Source organism: Centropristis striata, chromosome 2 (genome assembly GCF_030273125.1).
Source record: "Centropristis striata isolate RG_2023a ecotype Rhode Island chromosome 2, C.striata_1.0, whole genome shotgun sequence".
Classification (NCBI taxonomy): domain Eukaryota; kingdom Metazoa; phylum Chordata; class Actinopteri; order Perciformes; family Serranidae; genus Centropristis; species Centropristis striata.
Genome location: NC_081518.1, coordinates 26,281,842 through 26,302,994, shown reverse-complemented (window position 1 = coordinate 26,302,994; position 21,153 = coordinate 26,281,842). Strand labels below are relative to the sequence as shown.

Genomic DNA, 21,153 nt, shown 5'->3' with positions numbered 1-21,153 from the left:
TTTGTGGAAGCAGATTGAGCGGACACTGAATGTTTTTGGAGTGTGTTGTGCTTTTGTCAAGCTCAAATCCATAATATAAAGCAAAGGGAGATGCTAGTCTATCATATAACAGTGGTTGGAGTATGGATATGTTGTCAAGATATTGTTATACAAACAAAACTGGCACCTCCATCAAAAAAAGCGCAGGGATGAAGCCCTCCCCAGTACTTTTATGCCAGAAAAAATGCTATATGGACACACATGCTGAAAAAATGTATCTTAAAAGAGAAATAAAGATGCAGCCACCCCAACCAAAGGTACAATCAATAACAAAATATTAACACCAGTCTTGTTTGACTGTGTTGACCTTTATTTCTGTTATGAACAAACACTGGAACTTGCCTTGGTGAGTGGACAGGCAGGACAGCATACCAAATGATAAAACCAAGATAAAATCCACACAATATACCAAAACCAAGTCAAACTGGAAGCAGAATATACCTTAAAGTGCCAAAGTTTTACCATTCAGAGTCGAATAGCCCCAGGGAATGAACTTCTTTTCAAAGAATGTGTTCTTCTCAAACTTTGTCCCTGGCCACCACCTGCCCAGGAACAGAACAAAGGGAAACACTGGTTCTGCATCACACAGGCTCCTTATTTGCTGCCTGTTATTGTGTTCGACATGAAGCAGTAACTTGTTCACTGGCAAACTCTCTGTCTCGCCTCCAGCCAGATGGCTAACAAGCACATTGTTGGAAGAAACAAAACATTTTTTACATGTGGTGATAATAAGCAGATGTGAAGCCACAAAAGACGTACAAATTAACATTCATTGTCGAGGTAAACGAGGAAATTTTTTGAAAGAAAAACTCAACTCGGACAGAAAAACAGGCAGAGCTGCATATTTTTAAGTAGGATATACATTAAATTATTCACTGAGGTTTATCTGCTTTTCCACCCTAGAAAATGCAGAAGAATAAATGTGGGACACTAAATTACTTCCAGAATGATAGGTTGTTAGAAGGACAATGTGGTGCCACACACACCACGGTGTGACTTGTCAGCCTCGATTGGGTTCAGTTCAGACAAAACAAAAACTTCATACAGTAGGAGCGTGTGTGCCCATATTTGATTTGGCACACTCTGCACATAGCTCAGGGTTTTGCCAACAGACCTGCATGGCACTCAATATGCACTCATGCACAAACACCCAGAAACACTGCACTGTTCACACACTGCTCAGGCCCGCAGCCACACATCTCACCATTAAATTTATGCATGCACCACTGTGGGTGCAGCTCAAATGTTTGTGTCGTATAAGCCTTTGCAAGAACATGCGTCATCTTCAGCATTATCTTCTCTTCACCGGAGACGAGTATACAAGAATTCGGCACAGGCAGATATTTTAAGGTTGAGGCTAGGCAGATGCCAAAATATAGCCAGTTCCCACCAGGTGTATTTATATGTGGTATTCATGAGGTAGCAAGAAGAACAATAAAAGTATTATTCTCTAGATTTTTGGTCAGTTAAGTAGAATTAATGCAACTACTGTCTGCCTCAGTGATCATTTCAAAACGTGTAACAACTGAAACAAAAAGCACTTGTAATTGAACTCTGTTCGGGATGCGCATGAATGCAGTAGTAGTATTCAGACAAAGGCAAGTGGAACTGTAAGTCTCCCTTTCAGACACATTTAATGTATGTAAAATACTCTGCGATTACTAATATATTTTTAAACATGGTTTTTCCATATTGAAGAAATAACTGCAAAGTGGCTTAAAGCATATCAACACTTTCTACCTCATTAAGAAATTCTGAATCTGGCGATTTTCATTATAGATTAAATTGTTCATTAGTTTCTCCATTAATGTTTTGCCAATAAAATGTCAGAAAAAAAAGTGAAATACACCCTCTTTAATTTCACAGAGCCCAAAGTGGCGTCTTCAAATATTGTATTATTTGACCAACAGTCTAAAAATCATGTATGGGCAAGAGGAGCATTTAATTTCTGACGTTCAAGAAGCATGACACCAGCAACTGTCTTTTTTGCTGAAAAAAATACTAAAATTAAATAGTCAGCAGCAAGATGCCAATATATTTTCAGTCGATAAATGAATCGATGTATCTACTAATCATTGCAGCTGTACATACATTCAGCCATACATATTTGAGCTTCAGTCAGACTCGGACTCAGACTCGGAGTCTGTCAGGACCAAAATTTGAAAACTAGCAGACGTATCAGGATGGTCTAGTTAGCATCTTTGCTTTGTTAGCTTGTAACTGGCAGTAGCTTACAGTGTGAGTGGATGTCAAACATAGAATAATATCTGTTACGATGCTTCAGCGTGTTTTTGCTCTCTGTACTGATAAATTTGCTCTGTGCTGGAGGTTTCAGATTTTTCTGGCTTTTGATTAGCTTTCAAAGTTTTCACGTACCTTATCTAGCTTGCCTGGCATATGTTTAAATCTCGGACATAGAAAGTACACAGACATCAACCTTTTCAGTAGAAGAAAAGTGAAAACTCCTCTCTAGTGCCAAACTTTGCACAGATACAACTCATTATATTCAATGTCAAGCATTTTAGGCATCATTAACAGAACCAAAAAAACAAACTTCTTTTAAAATTATTTTTCAATAGTAAGTCAGTAGTAAACCAGTTTATTTTGACTTTAATCTAGATATTCTACTTCCTGGATGAGTCGACATTTTCAGAGACCATAGAGAAATACTAATTATACTGTTACTATCACATGCACAAACAAGACTAGATTGCTTTATATTTTGTGATTTTTAAGAGAGCGTCTGATGCCTTTTCCTCATTGAATATTAAGGAAACCAGAGCAGCCAGTATGGGAATTTTTGCTGAGGCTATAAAACTTAATTGAAAAGTCTGTAGATCTACGTGTACACAATAAATGAAGTCCCCACTACGTCCAGATTATTTGATTTATAACTCAGCACTTGTGCGTAAATCGAGATGTGTTCACCACCTCTCGTCCCGTGTGTTGTGTAGTTTTGAAACGCTCGGTGCATCCTGAAGACTTGAGATTAGGTCGATGAATCACAGTGAAGCAATGAACTTGTCGGCAAGGAGAGATGCTATCGGGATTGTTAAAGAGGGCAAACATAAGGGCAGGGTGGTGGTGGTGGTGGGGGGGTAGAGTAATTGTTTTTCTGTATGTGGAGAGCGCCTGCTACCTGCTGAGAGTACATGAGAGCAGCTGTGATTGGCAACACTACCCTGCAGCCTAAAGGTCACAAGTTCTAACCACAAAAAAGCTGAACCAGCCATAGCATCACTAGAATATCTGCAGCGGTAAGGCTTAAATAAACTAGCTGCAGCTGATTAAAGGAAAGGCCATATCAGGCTTTCTGTAAGGCTGTTAAGGATGTTTGTACTACACAAAGTATGAGCGAGGTCAGTAAGATAAAGAGAAAAAGAAGAAAACTCTCCCACGGGAAGAGGGGTGTGGTGCGTGTCTGCAAACGCAGCTTCATTGTTTTGTAGGAGAAAAGCGACAGAACAGTGTAATGACTCAGGGAGAGGAAGGAGAAACGCTTTCCTCCCAAATGACCGAGCCAAATGGAAAGCAGTACTAACAGAGGCTGGATCCACCTGTGGAGAAACTGACTTCATACAGTTTGACCCGAAATATTACAAGTCTGACAGTGTCTCTCTGTTGTTCTCTCCCTCTCTCTCTTTACATAATCTCTTTCTCATGCTATCTCTGTCTTTATCCTCGTTTGTCCTGTCTCTATTGTCTTTCTTGTCTCTTTGTCTGTCCCCTCTTCTCTGTCTCTACTTTTTTTTTAAATCAAAAATTATTTATCTGCTATAAAAATTGTGGTTTTTAGTCATAAAAGGGTTCAACTGACAATTGCTTTGTCAATTTTTAATCAGAACACGTCACTCTAGCTTCACACAATTGCGCACACACGTCTTCATTTTTATAGATATACATTTCATTATTATTTTATACATTTACATATACATTTTTTATACTTGCCTATCCCAGAGTGACAAGTTGTTATAATATCAAGAGAACATTTTAACAGTGAAATAAAGAAAAAGTCCTGTGAAAAAGTAGTGTTTTTTGCTTTTTCTTTTATGATCACAATGTTCTTATTGGCAGTCCGGATATTTTGCAACCAGCATGCAGTCGCATTGTCAATGTTTTAATACAAATGATTGGTCTATATATTTGTATAAATTTCTCTATGCGATTAATGTTTTGTTTAAAATGGTTGTCCCACATGAACTTTAAGACTTTGAGAGCGCAGACCTCCACCAAGCTAAAATAAAAAAAATAAAAAATTGATCTGCTCCAAGATGTAATGGGTTCTTCCTTTGCCCCTCCACCAAGTTTCATAAAAATATTGCCAGTAGTTTTTCCCATAATCCTGCTGACAGACAAACAAACCGAACCGAAGACAGTAGGTAATAACCAGCAGTGGTAATGATTCATCTGCAATAAAGTTACAAATTTAATTTATTATAATTATAACTTTTGTTTTTTTATGTAAAAGAGAGCTTCAATTAATTATTGTTTTCTTAATTAACAATTAATAATTTATTTCATGAAATGTTGGAATGTTGTTTTGTTTGACTAACAGTCCATACCAATAGTGTATAAAAAAGAGAAAAGCACCAATTTTTTAGGGTTTTAATTTTTTATCTATCAGCCAGTTGTATCTGTATGTCTAATTTAGGACTTTAATGTAAATATATTGTCGAAAACAACATTTGAACAAATGGTGAAGCACTGTACACTACTTTACAATAGGTTATTTAGTGTATAGGATGTAATTGTGTCAAAGTCAGGAATGTACCAATTTGATTTAGAAAAAAACTTTTTTGAAAAGGACAAAAGCTCAACTGGAGCACTCGTTCCACTTTCTGTCTCACTGTCTGACTTTCAGCGCCTCTATTTTCTCTTCATTCCACTTTGCATTTGTTTTTTTCTTATCTAACTATATTTGGTGTTTCACTTTCTTTGGATTGAATATTATTCATATGAGGCAACAGGCTGGCAGAGCTGTGAGCAGCGGCAAAGGTTAAAGAGGCCGCTGCTTCATAGTTCATTTTCTGTCAGGCTGCTCAGCTCGCAGCTGCCTGCTCTGCAACCTGATGAGCCTTTCATGACTTAGTTATGATCATCACTCATTTCTTTAAGACAGTCTTTAAGGCTTCAACAAGGGCAGAAGAGAAGGATGAAAAAGGATATTTAAACACATTCCTGCTCTTTTGAATGCATTTCTAAATACGGTGGAATGACATCAATGCAGCCGATTTCTAGATTGTTTTTGTCTGTGTGTGTAAATAACTGTGGGAAGAAAATAGTCCATCTTTTTTTAAAAGGTGGTCCAGGTTATATGAGCCATAGCAAAGTGTTCATGCTTAGTTTGAAGTCTGAGCACACCGTGTGTGTGTGTGTGTGTGTGTGTGTGTGTGTGTGTGTGTGTGTGTGTGTGTGTGTGTGTGTGTGTGTGTGTGTGTGTGTGTGTGTGTGTGTGTGTGTGTGTGTGTGTGTGTGTGTGTGTGTGTGTGTGTGTGTGTGTGTGTGTGTGTGTGTGTGTGTGTGTGTGTGTGTGTGTGTGTGTGTGTGTGTGTGTGTGTGTGTGTGTGTGTGTGTGTGTGTGTGTGTGTGTGTGTTTTCTGAATGCATGGTGCATCTTGAAGAGCTGAGATCACAGCCATGAATCACAGAAAAGGAATGAACTTGTCATGAGGGAGGGAGGGGGGTCGCAAGAGATTGCCAAAGATGGAGAACATAATGGAGTTCTGTGTGTGTGTCTGTGTGCACGCACTTTGCTGGCTTTATGTTGTGCATCAAAAGAAGCAAATTCATAGACTGATATCTTGTTGCATTAGCATTTTTAACTCATTAGAACGTCCAAAATGTTTTATTTATGGATTTAAAATCGTCCATAAAATAACGGCTGACTTGTCTTTCCTTCTTTCTGATATAAACTGATTAACTTTGTTATTTTTTTATTTTATATCTTACGGCTACATTTTGCTGGCTTTTTATGATTTGTGTGCACTGTTTCTTACATGTTTTGGCATATTTGCAATATGTGAGACTACACGTAAGAAGCTATACTGTACAGTATGTTTCAGGATAATTTAGATTAAATCGGATTAGAGCTACAAAGCTTAAACGATTTATCAGTGAGCTTGTTAACTGTTAAATTGTTTGCGATTCTTCATTTAAAAAAAAAAAAAGTAAAAACTCTCCAGATTCCATCTTTAATATATTTGTATTGTGGACAAAAAGAGACATTTGAGGACGCTCAGGGAAACAGTGATCCACATATTTGACCATTTTCTAACATTTGATAGGACCAAACACCTAATTGGTTTATCTAGAAAATAATTGACAGATTAATCGTTAGTTGCAGCCCTAAATTAATATGTGAATTAGCTTTATAGTGTCTTTAGCAGGTTGTTGAGAGGATTTGATGTTAAGCTAAAGAAAATAGTAGATGGACAGAAAATCAATCATTAGCTTTTTTTGATAGTCATTTGTCATTTTTCCAAGCAAAACTGCAACATTTTTACTTTCAGCTTCTCAAATGTGAGGATTTTCTTCCCTTCTATGCTCTATATAAATGTAAATTTAAAAATGTTTTTGGTTAAAACAACCAATTTGAAGACATCACATTTAATGTTAGGAAATTGTGACAGGCATTTTCCACTGTTTTCTAACATTTTATTGACTGAATATTGAAATGATTATTCAAGACAATAATCAGCACAATATGTAGTGACAAAAAAATAAATAAAACACTTTGCTTGAGAGTGTGAAGCATTGGCCAAGAAAGAACCCATTAAATTTTAAGATGCCCAAATTATTTTTCCTTCATTAACATTGTGAGTTAGGGCATGGCCTTGGCAGAGGTCTGCGCTCTCTCAGTGCCCTTCAAGTTTGTGTTTGTTTTATTTGTGCTAAAAGTCATACGAGGCACTCATTTCCCATAAACAGATTATTTTTTTGGCAGAGCATACTCACAACCAGGACTCTGCCAGGAATGTGTTTTTGGCGTGGAAATATAAGAGCCAGATAAATGAACTCAGCAAGGCAAATTACTCAATCTGAGTAATCTAATGGAATATATTACAAATGTCATTTTAGGCCCCAACACTGGTCAGACACCAAGCTGAAGTTAGTTTGATTATCCCCAGCTGAAAGACACAGGTCAATAGAGTCTGCATCAAGTTGAAGTAGGTTTAAAGTAACAATTGATTAGCTGTATGAGTTCACCATATAGCCGAAGGGTTGCAGGATGAATCTTTTCAGAAATCAACACGTGTCCAATCGTTATCCTTCTGATTAAAGTCACCTTCAGCGTGACTCTGAACTCCTACTCGCTCAGTAATTGTAAAGGCAGCAGTACACTTCTAATGAAGTCTGAAATAGAAACACAGTCAAACACGGAGCTGCATACAAATGTGCATGCATCCTCCCCACAGTTAAATGCTGTTCCTTAATGTACGCTGGAAGCCGGAGGGAAGAAGTTACAACAACTCTGGGGGAAAACAGCAGCTGAGAGAGCAACACAAAAGGCCGAAGGAGCTGTTCAAATATTTTCTAGCAACCTCAGCGAGATGAGTCTGAGTTCACCGGGAAGTCTGAGGCCAATGTAGAGCTTTAAAAAAGGTTTTGCACATATGAACCTGCTGAGAGTCGTTTTGGCAGTAATTACACTGTGGCCTTAAGTCGCCCGGGAGGAGAATGGCAGCTCAGACGCAAAATGAGAGAGGCTGTGAGAGAGGGAGTGTGTCTGAGATCATGAGGAGTCCTCTGGAGTCAGTGCAGTCAGTAATTCAGCTGCCTTGTCTCCACAGCCAACAGTAGGTTCTCTGTCACACCCTCTACACATCACTGTCCGTGTGGGATCAGCCCGTGAGCCTGCTGTTGTGTGTGTGTGTGTGTGTGTGTGTGCGTGTGTGTGTGTGTGTGTGTGTGTGTGTGTGTGTGTGTGTGTGTGTGTGTGTGTGTGTGTGTGTGTGTGTGTGTGTGTGTGTGTGTGTGTGTGTGTGTGTGTGTGTGTGTGTGTGTGTGTGTGTGTGTGTGTGTGTGTGTGTGTGTGTGTGTGTGTGTGTGTGTGTGTGGAAGAAAAAGCGTAGGCAAACACTACAAGTATGTTAGAGACCTTCCACTCCCTTAGTTGTTTTCAGGTGCAAAGATTTTCTGTCCATGTTTGAATCAGAATCAGAATCTGCTTTCTTGGCCAAGTACGTGAGCAACATACAAGGAATTTAACTCCCGTTTTACAGTGTTCTCAGAGGTACTTACACAGAATACAGTTAAACACAGAATAACTAAGCAATAAGTTGGAGGGAAAATAAACAAAAAATGTACATGTATATATACAAATAGTGATGCAATAAACAATATATATAGTGAATTATTATATGACTGATCCTGTGTCTTGCATGACGTTTGTGGTCAAATCTCACTCCATGCTGGTGTTATGGACAAATTATTAAACAATAAATTTGTTAAATTAGAGACTAAAATGAATTATTTGCAAGAAGGTGTTTATTTTTGGTAATTTAGTTGTACAGACTACAGTCCTCTTGCATTGATTTGTTTCTGCTCAGCTTTAATAGCTAAAACTATAATTTTCTGCCTGACAAATGTTTTTAAGGCCATGGATATCAATGTTTGAGCAAAAAAGGAAAAAGTCTGGTAAACATATTAGCCTGTAGTTGTTTTAAAATTGAAGACATTAATATTTCTGTCAAGCAACATTCTGACTTGAGGGGCTTTCACATTAATATTCCCAGTGGAAAACTATTTTTTTCTGATTATTCTAACACCACATGAATGGAATCTTGAATTGTTAACAAAAGTGTAAAATAAATTTGTGTATCTGCCCCGTGATTCGGTTCTGCAACAAAATTGAATAGGTTCTTGGTCCATGCTACACACTTTCACCAAGTTTAATGAAAATCTGGTCTGTAGTTTTCCTGTAAACCGAACCCTAAACATAACCTCCTTGGCAGTCTGAACTATATTCATACATGATACTAACAGCAACTTAAGGAAAACATCAAATTTATGAGGAAAACTTTGCCAGAAATGGAATAAACATGTTTTTATGGAAATGTATGTATGTACTGCACTATCCCTCATAAATCAAACATATCATCTTATGTTGAATGAGCTGGTCAAGTAATGAAATGAATCCAGTCAAATGTAATCAAATCATGGGAGGAGTGTAATGCATGAAATCTTGACCTAAAAGATCTGATTTAAATTGGATGAAATCTTCACACACTTTCTTTACTGTCATAAATTCTGTTCTTTAATCTGATTTCCCTGGCCCTTTCATGTATTCAATATCTCTCTGTTTCTGTGCTTTTTAAAGTATCAACACAACATCAAAATGCATCTAAGAGACTGTTCAGTATTCAGGCTCAGAGCCTCTCAGAGGTCTAATCAGCCCGAGCTATCAAATCAAAGACCAGGTCCACTTTACCGGCCTGATTTTCTCTCCCTGATAGCAGCGAGCCAGAGGAATTTGGGTCAAGGTTTTTGGCCTGATAATATCTCTTCTTGTCTTTAATTCTGCAGAAACTTCTGCAGACCCTCCTCCTAACTCCCACGGGCCTGGTCACGAATTAGATACTGACGATAAACTGAACAGCAAACCTCAGTAAAATAAAATAAAAAGGCACTGAGTGTGAAATTTGCCACTGAGCAATAACCTCTGCAGTTTCAGGTTTTAATAAACTTTAAAGTTTCAGCAAAAGAGCTGGACATGAATTGCCAACCATCAGAAAGCACAGAGCAGTTTTATTTAAATTTGCCTCACTTTAAGTTTTGTCATCTGTTTTAAGCCTCTTTTTATGGGCTGCCACGGTTGTACATGTTATATGCACTACTATTAACTGTTAATTAGTTACACCTGCACAATGTAATTCAATCTACAACATCGCACTGCAATATACCTGACTTTTGTGAATTTTTTAGCCTGCACTTCAGGCTGCAGTTCTATTTGATTGCATTATATTTACATGCATGATGGTGAAAGAATAACAGAAACACTCCCCTGTGGTCTTATGAATTAACAGAAGTGCAGGTAAAGAGGACATATCCACAAAGTGGTGCAGTAAAAATCATTTGATGCAGGTAAAACAAATGGTGCATGTAAATGTAAAAGTTACATGCACCATTGCATACAGAAAGAAATATTTTGAGCCCTGTGGATGTTTCACTCTCTTTCTCAGGGTGGAGTGAAATCAGCAGGAGCTTAATGCTCATTAATTACGTATTTTACAATCATGCCACATGTTACCTTTAAAGCTTTAGACATTTTGTCCCAGTTCCATACTTCAGATCAGTTAGGGCTGCATATTGAAATAAGTTGAAATATTGCTGTATTTATAATCTAATTTTCAGGAAACCTGTCCAAGAATAAAGAAACAAACACTATATGCATGAAATTTGAATTTTTAAAAAAGTAGGACAGAAAATAAATAAAAATGTTTGTTTTTTTACTAACGATTCAGCAGAAATAAATATTACAGCACGTCAAACTGTGACTGCCATGAAAGTTTAACAAAGAGCAAAATGTTGTTAGATGCTCCTAGAGCTATTAAGCTATAAAGCAGCTCCTTTATTTGATTTCATTTTACACCATTTATAGGAAACTTAGATTAGGCATCAAAAATTACAAGCATTGTTTGTTGTTTTTCCTTTTATAGAATGGCTGTACAAAACTGCAGTGGACCAACTTTTCCTTTTTTTCTATTTCTAAATACCAGCTCAATACAATGGAATCTATTTCGTCCAAACCGCCTCTCCAGCAGCGCTGTATGTGTGACTTTAAATGCTCCGACATCAGATTGTTAAGCCACCTGTCGCTTCATCACATTAGCATTCACTAACTGTGTTTTCGTCTCCTCTGTTGTGTCCTCAGTACTTTGTCCTGCTGCTGTGTATCTTCCTGTTGGAGATCCTGGCTGGCGTCCTGGCTTATATCTACTACCAGCAGGTAATCCCCCTCGGGCCAATAAGAAAAAAAAAGAGTCTTTTCAATGCATCCTGGGATTTGTACTGTGTTGCTTGTGTGGAATGACTAAAGAGCTATGGGAAGATGAGGCAAAGAAATTAGGATTTGTTTTGAGTAATAATGTAATAAAACTGATTTGTGTCGGTGCCTTTTAAAAAAGGGAATCTCAGGAGTCTAGTTTTTATCTTTTTTTTTGTCTACAGATGTACATATTTTTGATAAATTATCCAGTTTATGAAGCAACAAAAAAAAAAGAAAACTATCTTGGAAAATCATCTGATATTAAAACCTGATTTACAAACCTCTGATTTACTCGACTAAAGAAAACAATAGAGCATGCTTGACACATGTTTTTACCTCTTAACCGGAGCACGTAGTCAAACTAGTTGTAATAAACGACAGACGATTGTTTCAATTCCCACATGGCGTGTGCGGCGATGTGATTTTCAACCACGACAAAACCGGCATGATAAATCAGATCGCAGGCAAGAAATATCAGACAGCCCATTAAAAATACAAACATCAGACGGACCATATTACTCGTGGTACATTTGGCCCAAATGGAATGAAAAATGCCTCCAGTAGTACACATAACAAGGCTGAATGCACTGTGTCACAAACATTCAGGAGCATTTAGTTATGATTTTGGATTGAGCTACACTGAAACAGAGCTGTTCCCTCGAAAACCAAAGACATGAAGAACACATGTTAATGACTAAAGAGAGTAGAAAATACTGTTAAAATGCACTCAGTTCTGCTTACAAGTCATTATTGTTGTGTCCTGTGTGCTGTATTTGATGTAAAAAATAAAGTAAAACAGTGAAGAGTTACGGCTGAGTGCACACCAAGTCCAATGAGAAGGTTTTTTTGCTTGTATAATATTAAGACGACATTGCTCGACTCGTCTTAGAGCCTGGTGGCTTGTAGCTCAGCAACAGGACTTTTGTCAGTCTAGAGGTGCACTGCTTTCATTATAACAGCTTCATTCATAATACACAACCCGTCTGAACATGAGCAGGCGCTGAGCTCCACGGCTCTCTCCTGCTTCCCTAAGCTCTGACTCCTTAACTTGCTGCAAAGGATTGTTGCATTCATTAAGTTTGCTAAAATCTCTAAAGCAACTCTTCTTCTCTCTCTGTTCTTTCTACCTTATAAAAACTGTACATAGGCCTGTCATGGTATTTACTTTTTGTTGTATGCTATTTCATCCCAGAAATAATTTAATATTGTTATTTTATGACCATTTTATGATTTAATAACTGATATAATGATAATATTGTAGCATAATAATGCAAGTACACCCTTTTTAAAGAGCAATTAACTTTTATTTCTTATGACTATTTCGGTACCAGAATTGAAATGTGAAAATAAATATTGCAATATCCACAAAAATGAAATGAAATGAAATCATGCAACCATAACAAAAAATAAAATGGACTCTCACGCTTTGTTGACAGAAATTGCACTCTTGTAAATATTAAACATTTGGCACAGAAATATATAGAGAGAGTCATTGATCCACTAACAGGCAATATACTGCCAATCCAATTCCTCAATGGTTAGGACCTTTTTTAATCCTCTGCATAGTTTTTTTTCTCCTGTTCATTCAGCTTAGACACTGTGAAAACAACACTTAAACACTCAATCCAAGTCCTATATAGTCCTTATAGTAGGAAAGTCCTTGCATTCAACTTTTTAAAAAAAGTTTAAACACTAAGTTTTTCTTGAACTTTGCATTTCAATTATTAATAATAATAATAATAATAATATATAATCAGATAAACTATATTGCATTCCACAACCCACAAAAAACATAAATATTCAATACATAAATATATAAAAATAAATGAGAAGTGTAGTGGTTAGCTTTTTAATCTCAGTTAGAAATGCAGCTTAGGTTTAACTGGAGACTCTAAACTGCCCGTAGGAGTGAATGAGTGTGTGAATGTCTGTCTGTCTCTATGTGTCAGCCCTGTGATGGATTGGTGACCTGTCCAGGGTGTATTCCGCCTCTCGCCCAATGTCAGCAGGGATTTCGTAATTGTTACCCACGTTTAAGGATCATTTATAAATGAATGGATGTTGTAGTGCACTGCTACAACCCACTGAAACTCATAAATATACAACTATATTCAACATATTGCAGTCAGTTCAAAATTGTAATAAAAAAATTGATGAAAAGCACTAAGCCTGTTACCTTTAGGGGACCCTAGCCCCTTTCAGACTGCATTTCCGCAAAATTGCCATAACAAGCTCTGCTGTCATTTCACCTGAGGACAATCCGGCATTGTGGAACGAAGTGGAAGGAGACGATAACAGAGCAGCGGCAGTAAGTGTACAATAAGTGACAGCAGCAGCGAGTGCATTCAAAACTATGATGGCGGAAGAACTGCAGGTCGTGCTGTTTTTCCCTGTAGAGATTTTACAAACTCAAGCAAAGTTGTTCTGTATTTTGCTGAACATGATTTGATTACCATCGGACTCAAGTGGGAGGCGTGTTTTTGATGATACGGTCTACTTCCTTTCTTATTGATCCCGCCTGGAACAGTCTCGCCAATTTAATGCCTCTGTTACTACCTCCAAAGGCAATTCAGAGTTGGGATCAATTTGTCCCCCCATTTTGCCTCTGGCCCGTTTAGACTGAAGGTGAAAAGCCACAGAAGCGTAAATATCACGGCTTGAAATGGCAGTGTGGAAGGGGCTCCTGCTGTCAAAACAGCAGATGCTGTAACCTTCCTTACCTGTAGATGGTGCTCATTCACATGTCAACATCTGCAGGTACAAACTGTTGCTTCTCTTGACTTGCTGGTCCATGTTGGACTGCAGGATTCAGACCTGTGACTCAGGTTTCACAGCGATAACCTGAACAGATGCTTGAACTCATATTTGCTTTTATTTGTAAGTGGTTAATGACACATACTGCTTTTAACTCACACACCAGCTGCTCCTACTTATTGAGCCATTTTTAAATCTTGAATTGCTGCTTTTACTTCACTGCCGCAGTGTTTTTCTATCAACAGGTAACACACGCACCTCCTCGTCCTCTCCTTTCCTCTTTGTCTTCACCTCCCGTCTCTCATCTCTTCCCCGCCCCTCCCTTCCTCTCTTCATCATTCATTCCCTTGATATCTCCTTCACGCTTTGATTTACAGTGGTTTCCCAGCTGGCTTGTTGCCATAGAAACTGAGCCCCCCAGACCTCACGCTCTTCCACTGAGCGTTTTCTGCCGCTGGTCTCGAGAACAAAAAAAAACCCACAGACTTCTTCGTCCTCATGTGCTCCTCCTGTTGTTAGAAGCCGCTGTCCATGACGTGTAGCGTCAGGAGGGCGTTTAAACTGTCTGTGCTGTTAATCTCATCAGTTGCTGAGTCAGCAATTACAACTAATTTTTTTCACTTGGTCATGCTCCGTGCTGGCCTGAGATTTCTTTGTGTTGCTATGTGGTGGGCTGCTTGTGAATATATGTGTGTGTCTGTGTGTCTGAACAGCTGAATGAGGAGCTGAAGGAGAACCTGAGAGATACCATGACCCAGAAGTATCAACAGAGCAGCCACGAGCACATCACCAGGGCCGTGGACAAGCTGCAGCAGGAGGTGAGTAGATGCAAACAGTTACCATTTAAGGGGAGACACTATAGGTGAATAGGTTAATTTCTTTAACTTTAACTAATTAACATCAAACATCCCCCTTATTTACATTAAGACATTTTTTTGCATTACAAGTTTTCTGAAATGTTATGTTTAGATATGCAAATTAGATGTGAACTCATTAATATGCATGAATTTGCCTATATTCCCAGGACAAACATCTAAACATTAGAAAAATCACATTTCAGATGTATTCTTTTTTTCCTTTTCCTTTTATAATTTCATAAATCAGAATAAACTGTCAAAAGCCATGAAAAATTTTCGTCATGTTCTTTAATCGTGTATGATATATGGACAAATCCCTCTGTGAAAACCTTCAGAAAATAGTGAGCAATACAACTGGAAAGTTTGGTGAATGTAAGTGTAGCTGAAGTTGAGATTTATGGTTATGAAAAAAAAACTCATTTTGAGAAAATAGCCTTTAAAGATTTCATACATTCTTAATAGAAAAGACTCTTTGAAGACAAAATATTGAATCTAATTTACAGCAACAACAATATAGAACATGTAAAACACATGATATTGTTCAGGAGAGTAGGAGCTTTCTAATGGTGCCTGTGATGACGAGGTTTGGACTACGCTCACAGTACTACACGCTAAAATAGAACAATAACTTTTAGTGAATTTAGGAGAAAACCACCGGTGCAAATGGATCAAATATAGTAAAATATTCACCTAAATGTTTGTTTTGGATGTTTTATTTTGCCTGTAGGGTCTCACCTTAACACACACTCTGAAATACAACTGATAAGAGTGGGAAATGGATGCACACAGTCATATTACAAGTAAACCAGAGTGTCTAAGCAAAAGTCACATGGACTCACATGTGGCTTGTTGATTGGACAGTGTTTTGGTAACCTATCATCCCATCAGATTAGAGATTTTGGTGATGAGGGCGAGTCGAAACAAATCCGATTCCAGTCCCTCTGTCTTCAGCTAAGTCGTGATGGACTTGTCTGCAGCCTGTGCTGTAATTTACACTCTCTTTTTTGCTTAAACCAGTTGACAGCACATGAAGGAATAAATCTGAGCAGCAGTCAAGACTTCAGAGTTCATTTTTTATGCTCAGTTTTTTAAGCATGAGATGCCCCCGGGCTGTCAGATGTCAACATTTATTCTTTGTTATTTCTTCTAAAATTTGTTTTTGCTTTTGGAAAATACACTTATTTGCTTGTTTGCAGAGAGTTAGATAAGATGGTTAATAGCATTCTCATATTTGGACGTTAAATATGAAGCCAGCAGCCAGTTAGCTTATTTTAGCATAAAGGCTGGAAGCGGGGGGGACTAGCCTGTCTGTCTGTCTGTCTAAAAATGATAAAATCTGACTATCAGTACCTCTAAAATTATGCAATTTGATTAATCTGTGCATAAAATGGTTACGAGAACATTATTTACATTGCATTGTATCATGAATGTCTGTGTCTTGCTTACAGTCTAGGCTGCAAAACAGTGAAACCAGGAAGCTTCCTTTGGTTTGTGTCCATTTGTTTGAGTTCATTCATTGTTCTTCTCTCCGTTGTTCAGGGACAAACTTAAGCCCGCCAGGCTAATGTCCTGGGATTGAGAGGATGATAAATACATTTTGGGACAAGAGTTGAAAGAAAGAAACCCTGTTAGTGTTACAATGATCAGCGGAGAAAATGAGACTGATACCATATTTTGCGTAGAACAAACAGTTCTTAAAAGTGTCCTTAAAAACACGCAGCTGGAGCCTGAAACACGAGGCTCTGACTTTCCGTCAAACATGTTTGCATTTACACTTAATAAGTAGACAATAATGTGAATGTTAAGTTAACAAGTCAAAACTCTGCAGCAGCTCAACAACGTTAACATCTTGCTCACTTTCTTGCTCTTCATCCCCTGTGCCTCTCCGTATGACGGCTCCATCGTGACGCACAGCTGTTTCTAACTTTTTGGGTGCCCTGTGCAAATACTTGGAAATAGTAAAATTCTGCTGCATTCACACCAAGTCATGAGTTGCATGTGTGTGATGGAGTGGGGTGTAAGATGATTTTTTCAACAAAGACCTCCCAAGAAATAGTCCCATACTAAGTTACCCTTGGACCGACCCATGCTAGCTGTTTCCCTGTTTCCAGTTTTTATGCTAAGCTAGGCTAACCAGCAGCTTACTGTAGCCTCAAATTGACCATGCAGATATCAGAATAAGATCAAACGCCTCATATCTATTGATAATAAGACATGTAAGCCCAAAATGTCAAACTTTTCCTTTTGCAAATAAAACTTTTTTTGAAAATAACTTTAATATGTGTTGCTCATCGTACATCTGTAGGCACACAACAACTTCTATTCTATTCATGTTTATCTGTCTTTTTATACTCCTTTGCCACCATCAATATTCTCCTCTAAATATAGAAAATGTGTCTTCTTCTGTCTCCCGTCAGTTCAAGTGCTGTGGCAGCAACAGTTCATCCGACTGGGCTGAGAGCGTCTGGATTCGCTCCAGAGACGCAAACAGCAGGATGGTACCTGACAGCTGCTGTAAGACTCCCACTGAGCTCTGCGGCCGCAGGGACCACCCATCCAACATCTACAAGGTGGAGGTGAGAGGATGAAGGGTGCTGGAGGTGTCTGCGTGGTTGATTTTTCAGTGCGGGGGGGCTGGATCAGTATTTCTGTCATGTCTCAGCATGTCTGCACTGGGATTGTGCGGTGTTAGAGGAGCAGAGAACAGAGCCCTCGTATCCGAACCGTATACATAACATTTGTTTGCAGCAACACTCCCACATCAACTGATGCAACATGAAGACACTCTTTGTTTTTCATTTAGGGTGGTTGCATCACCAAGCTGGAGAAATTCATTTTGGACCATCTGAAGATCATCGGAGCGGTGGGTGTTGGGATTGCTTGTGTACAGGTGAGAAAAAAAGTCTACTTTTCCACAGTTTGCTTGTACATGAACAGAGATTAAATACAAATATCTCCGTGGAGATTTTGCTAAATTATGTTTTTCCTTCCCTAACATCCAACCCCCAGGTCATAGGGATGGTGTTTACATGCTGCCTATATCGAAGTCTAAAGGCAGAGCCATACTAAGAGCAGCAGAAGAAGAGAAGTGTGTGGGTAAAGGAGGTACCGTCATCACCACATGCCATACTCAAATAGCCCATAGGTTCTTTTCTTTGCCTTGCACATAGGGGAAGGGAAATTTGGCAAGGGATCAAATTGCACATCTGAGGATCTCATTTTGCAAAACAAAGGGTGGAAAAACACTACAAGGTTTCTTGAAGTAATTAGGCACTCAAATTGCAGTCTCAGCTACATCTTCAAGATCACAGCGCTGTGAGAAAAAGCCTCAGAGAGAAACTGATGGGAATTTTTAACCCAGATTGTGTAAATTAGCGCAGGACAGCCTCCACGGGACTCAAAACATTGTAGTTTTCTTCCACCCCGATTCCCTCGATGTACGTTTGTTTGTGGACCAGGTGCTTCACCCTAGAGTGCTGTAAAGATCAGCGAAGTAAAACTGGCACTTCTGCAGGAAATGTTAATCCTGGTCGCAGCAGCTTTCCTTCCCCAGCAGCGTGGTTTAACGAGCCCACCTCTGGGGCCCTCTTCAACTGCAACAGCATTTTGTTTCCACGATAAGTAGCTGGTCATGCATTTTAAATATTTGTTCGATAGTGGCTTTTTAAACTTTTGAACTGTTAGTTTTTATACTTTGTAAATGATTATTTTCTGTAACACTTGAGGTGCTTTCTTATGAGCTATTATGTTTTGCCTAATGTGTCTTCACAGTGATGTGTCAGTGTCTTGATCATGTTTTTAATCACCTCTGCCTCCTTAATGACCTGCTGAGAAACACACATTATCTGTCAGAGTGAAGGGACACAAATTAGTGCCTTCTTGAACAGCAGAACGCCAGCATTTTAACCCTCTGATGTCTCATTTCCGCTGCAAAGTTTGGCTCTACTCGATTCCTTTTTAGCACCAGGTCCTTTTCTATATTTCATTTTCCACTGCGGATATTATCCCCTCAATGTAGGCAGGATTCTCAGCTGATCAGCATAGCGACACCTCATGAAACTACCATTACATCATCTTCAGCGTGACTCTTGCTGAATCCTTTCATCAGCAACCAAACAGAGACGCGTCTGCACTTCGTCATTTGTAGAGGGGCTCACTAATTAATCCATTAAATCTTCTTCAATTAAACCCTTGTAACAATGGTTGACATTTTAAAGGTGGTTGTGTGCTGAGTATTTCATGATTGGATGCCAGTCAGCTAATGGAAACTACAGGAAGTTTACTACTCCTCTCCCACGAAATAGTCCTGTACTTATGCCTCAAGACTCGTCATTTTTGGTACCAGGTCCTTTTCTCCATTTTATTTTCCGTCATTACAGGCAGGATTCTCAGCTGAACGCCATAGTGATGCTGCATGAAAATGTTTTGACATCATCTTCTACGCAAAACTTCTGAATCATTGCCAATTGATTTCATTGCCAACCAAACAGAGAATTGATGGCTGACATTTTTTTTAAAATCTGGGTTTAGTAAATCACAAATTACCCTGCTATCGATGGTTTAATTATGTCGGGTTTGTGCAGAATGTCTTGTGTCAACCCAGTCACCAGAAAACTTTATGGACATTTACGTCCAAATTAAAAATATATTGAAATGCTTTTTCTTTTTCTTTTGTCAGTTAACAAAGCAATATAATACTTAAAGCTACATAGGTGCCATCCACAGAAGTTATGTTTTACTTTTCCCTATCCTTAACCAAGTTATTTTGGTACCTAACCTTGACCAAAATGTGTTCACATGTTTGTGTGTGTTTAAAGCAGCTGTCATCTTATGTTACGATGAGAACGTGTTGCAGTGGTTCAGAAACGTATATATTTGTAGTAAAAAAAAAAATCAACGATTCTTTGGTTTCAAGAATGACCAAAAACAGTACCAGATATTATTCAGAACCAAACCAAAAAGAGCGAGTCGACTTTTGTGCTCTGCAGTGGAAATGCGACACATGGTGTAAAGTGTGATGTTAATAAAGCAATTATGTTAATGACACATAAAAGCAGTGCCACTAATATTGCTCATAGAAAAGTGCCTCATGTTTGCTTCTTTTTTTTATACAAGGGATTTATCCACTGATGCCAAAGTTGTCAAGTGTAACTTTGTGTACGGACCTACTGTATCTCTTCCAGCCTTATTCACATATCTACTGACGCCTCTCTTTTCATAAATGAAGATTTTGTTTACTTTTCTATAGACCATGAATATATTATTGTATTTAACAGACACACTGGTATGAAATGATAGTCTCTCTCTGCTGGCCATGATCTTCTCCCGTGTGCCTGAAAGACGACACTAAATTAATCTGCTGTATTTCTGTCTTTGTGATAATCCTGGAGTTATTTTAGTTTGAATAAACATTGATCAACAATACACTTTGCTCCTTCTGTGTTTGCTTTCTCAGCAAAAGTAAGACGACAGTCAGCAACATGAACAAGAGGTATCTTTATTTTTCATATTCAGTGTGACAGATTTGTAAAACAATTGACAAATATTTTAATAGCTTTGCTGCAGAAATGCTGAGCAGTGTCCTTCACCTCACAGTCATCAGGTCATCTCAAACACTGCTAAAATAAAATTATTGTGTAAAGACAAACCACGTGCCTGTAACCAGTGGCCCTTACACAATTGGCACCAGCTTACAGGTGCATTAGTGTATTAACCCACAGTCAATTCCCTAATGTTACTGTACTGCGATGATTTGGGATGTGAGCCATATTCCTGACAGCTGCTGCTGGAGTGTATTACCTATAGCTCGACATCCATACGGTCTGTAATGGGAGTTATTCCTCTGTTGGGTGTGAGTCCAGCTTATCTGACCTCTCGCATTGTCGAGAGTGACTGTGCATCAGTGTCATTAGTGCGAACAGTGGCAGTTACCGCGTGCAAACACAGGGAGGCAGCACCAACCAGCCTTTCACCACCACAACACCACACTGATGAAAACAGCTGGTGAGAGTGTGTGCAAAAACACCCAGAGGCTGTTGAGGATTACCCCCCTCCCTGAACACACTCACACTCTTCTCAAATTCAGAATGGCAGAAAAGCTTTAATACAGTTTCCCGAAGTGTGCATGAGGGGGGAAAAGCTTTGTAAACATGCTCACAATCACAAATAATTTATTTACATAATTGTATTTGTATAGCAATTTTCAAGATGGGTGCATCCCATAGAACTCATAAGACCATCACAAATATAGAAAGAAAACAAAACAAAACAAAACAGAACAAATAAATTAAAAACCACACTGTTCAAAGACTGTATCAAAGAAAAGGTACGAATAAATCCTCCAAAATATAAAAAGTAATTAACCATTGAAATTATTTTTTTATTATTTTAGTCTACTAAATGTGTCTTAAGACAGAATTTATAAGCGGGAATCTTAAACCTGCATTATGTCTAGTGGCCAGCAGGGGGTGACTCCTCTGGCTACAAAAAAACGTAAATTTGAATTAAAATCGATGG

The 21,153-nt window shown here is 38.5% G+C and overlaps 1 protein-coding gene across 1 annotated transcript in view; it reads left to right on the top strand.

The window, feature by feature from the left end:
- LOC131991461 (CD151 antigen-like) overlaps window positions 1–20,061 on the top strand; it is a 32,651-nt gene extending 12,590 nt beyond the window's left edge. The window contains exons 4-8 of the mRNA XM_059356920.1: window positions 10,913–10,987; window positions 14,494–14,598; window positions 17,055–17,213; window positions 17,441–17,527; window positions 17,647–20,061. Coding sequence (XP_059212903.1) covers window positions 10,913–10,987; window positions 14,494–14,598; window positions 17,055–17,213; window positions 17,441–17,527; window positions 17,647–17,706 — 486 coding nt within the window. The 3' untranslated portion in view covers window positions 17,707–20,061. The remainder of the gene's footprint in view (window positions 1–10,912; window positions 10,988–14,493; window positions 14,599–17,054; window positions 17,214–17,440; window positions 17,528–17,646) is intronic.
- Window positions 20,062–21,153: the final 1,092 nt, after the last annotated feature.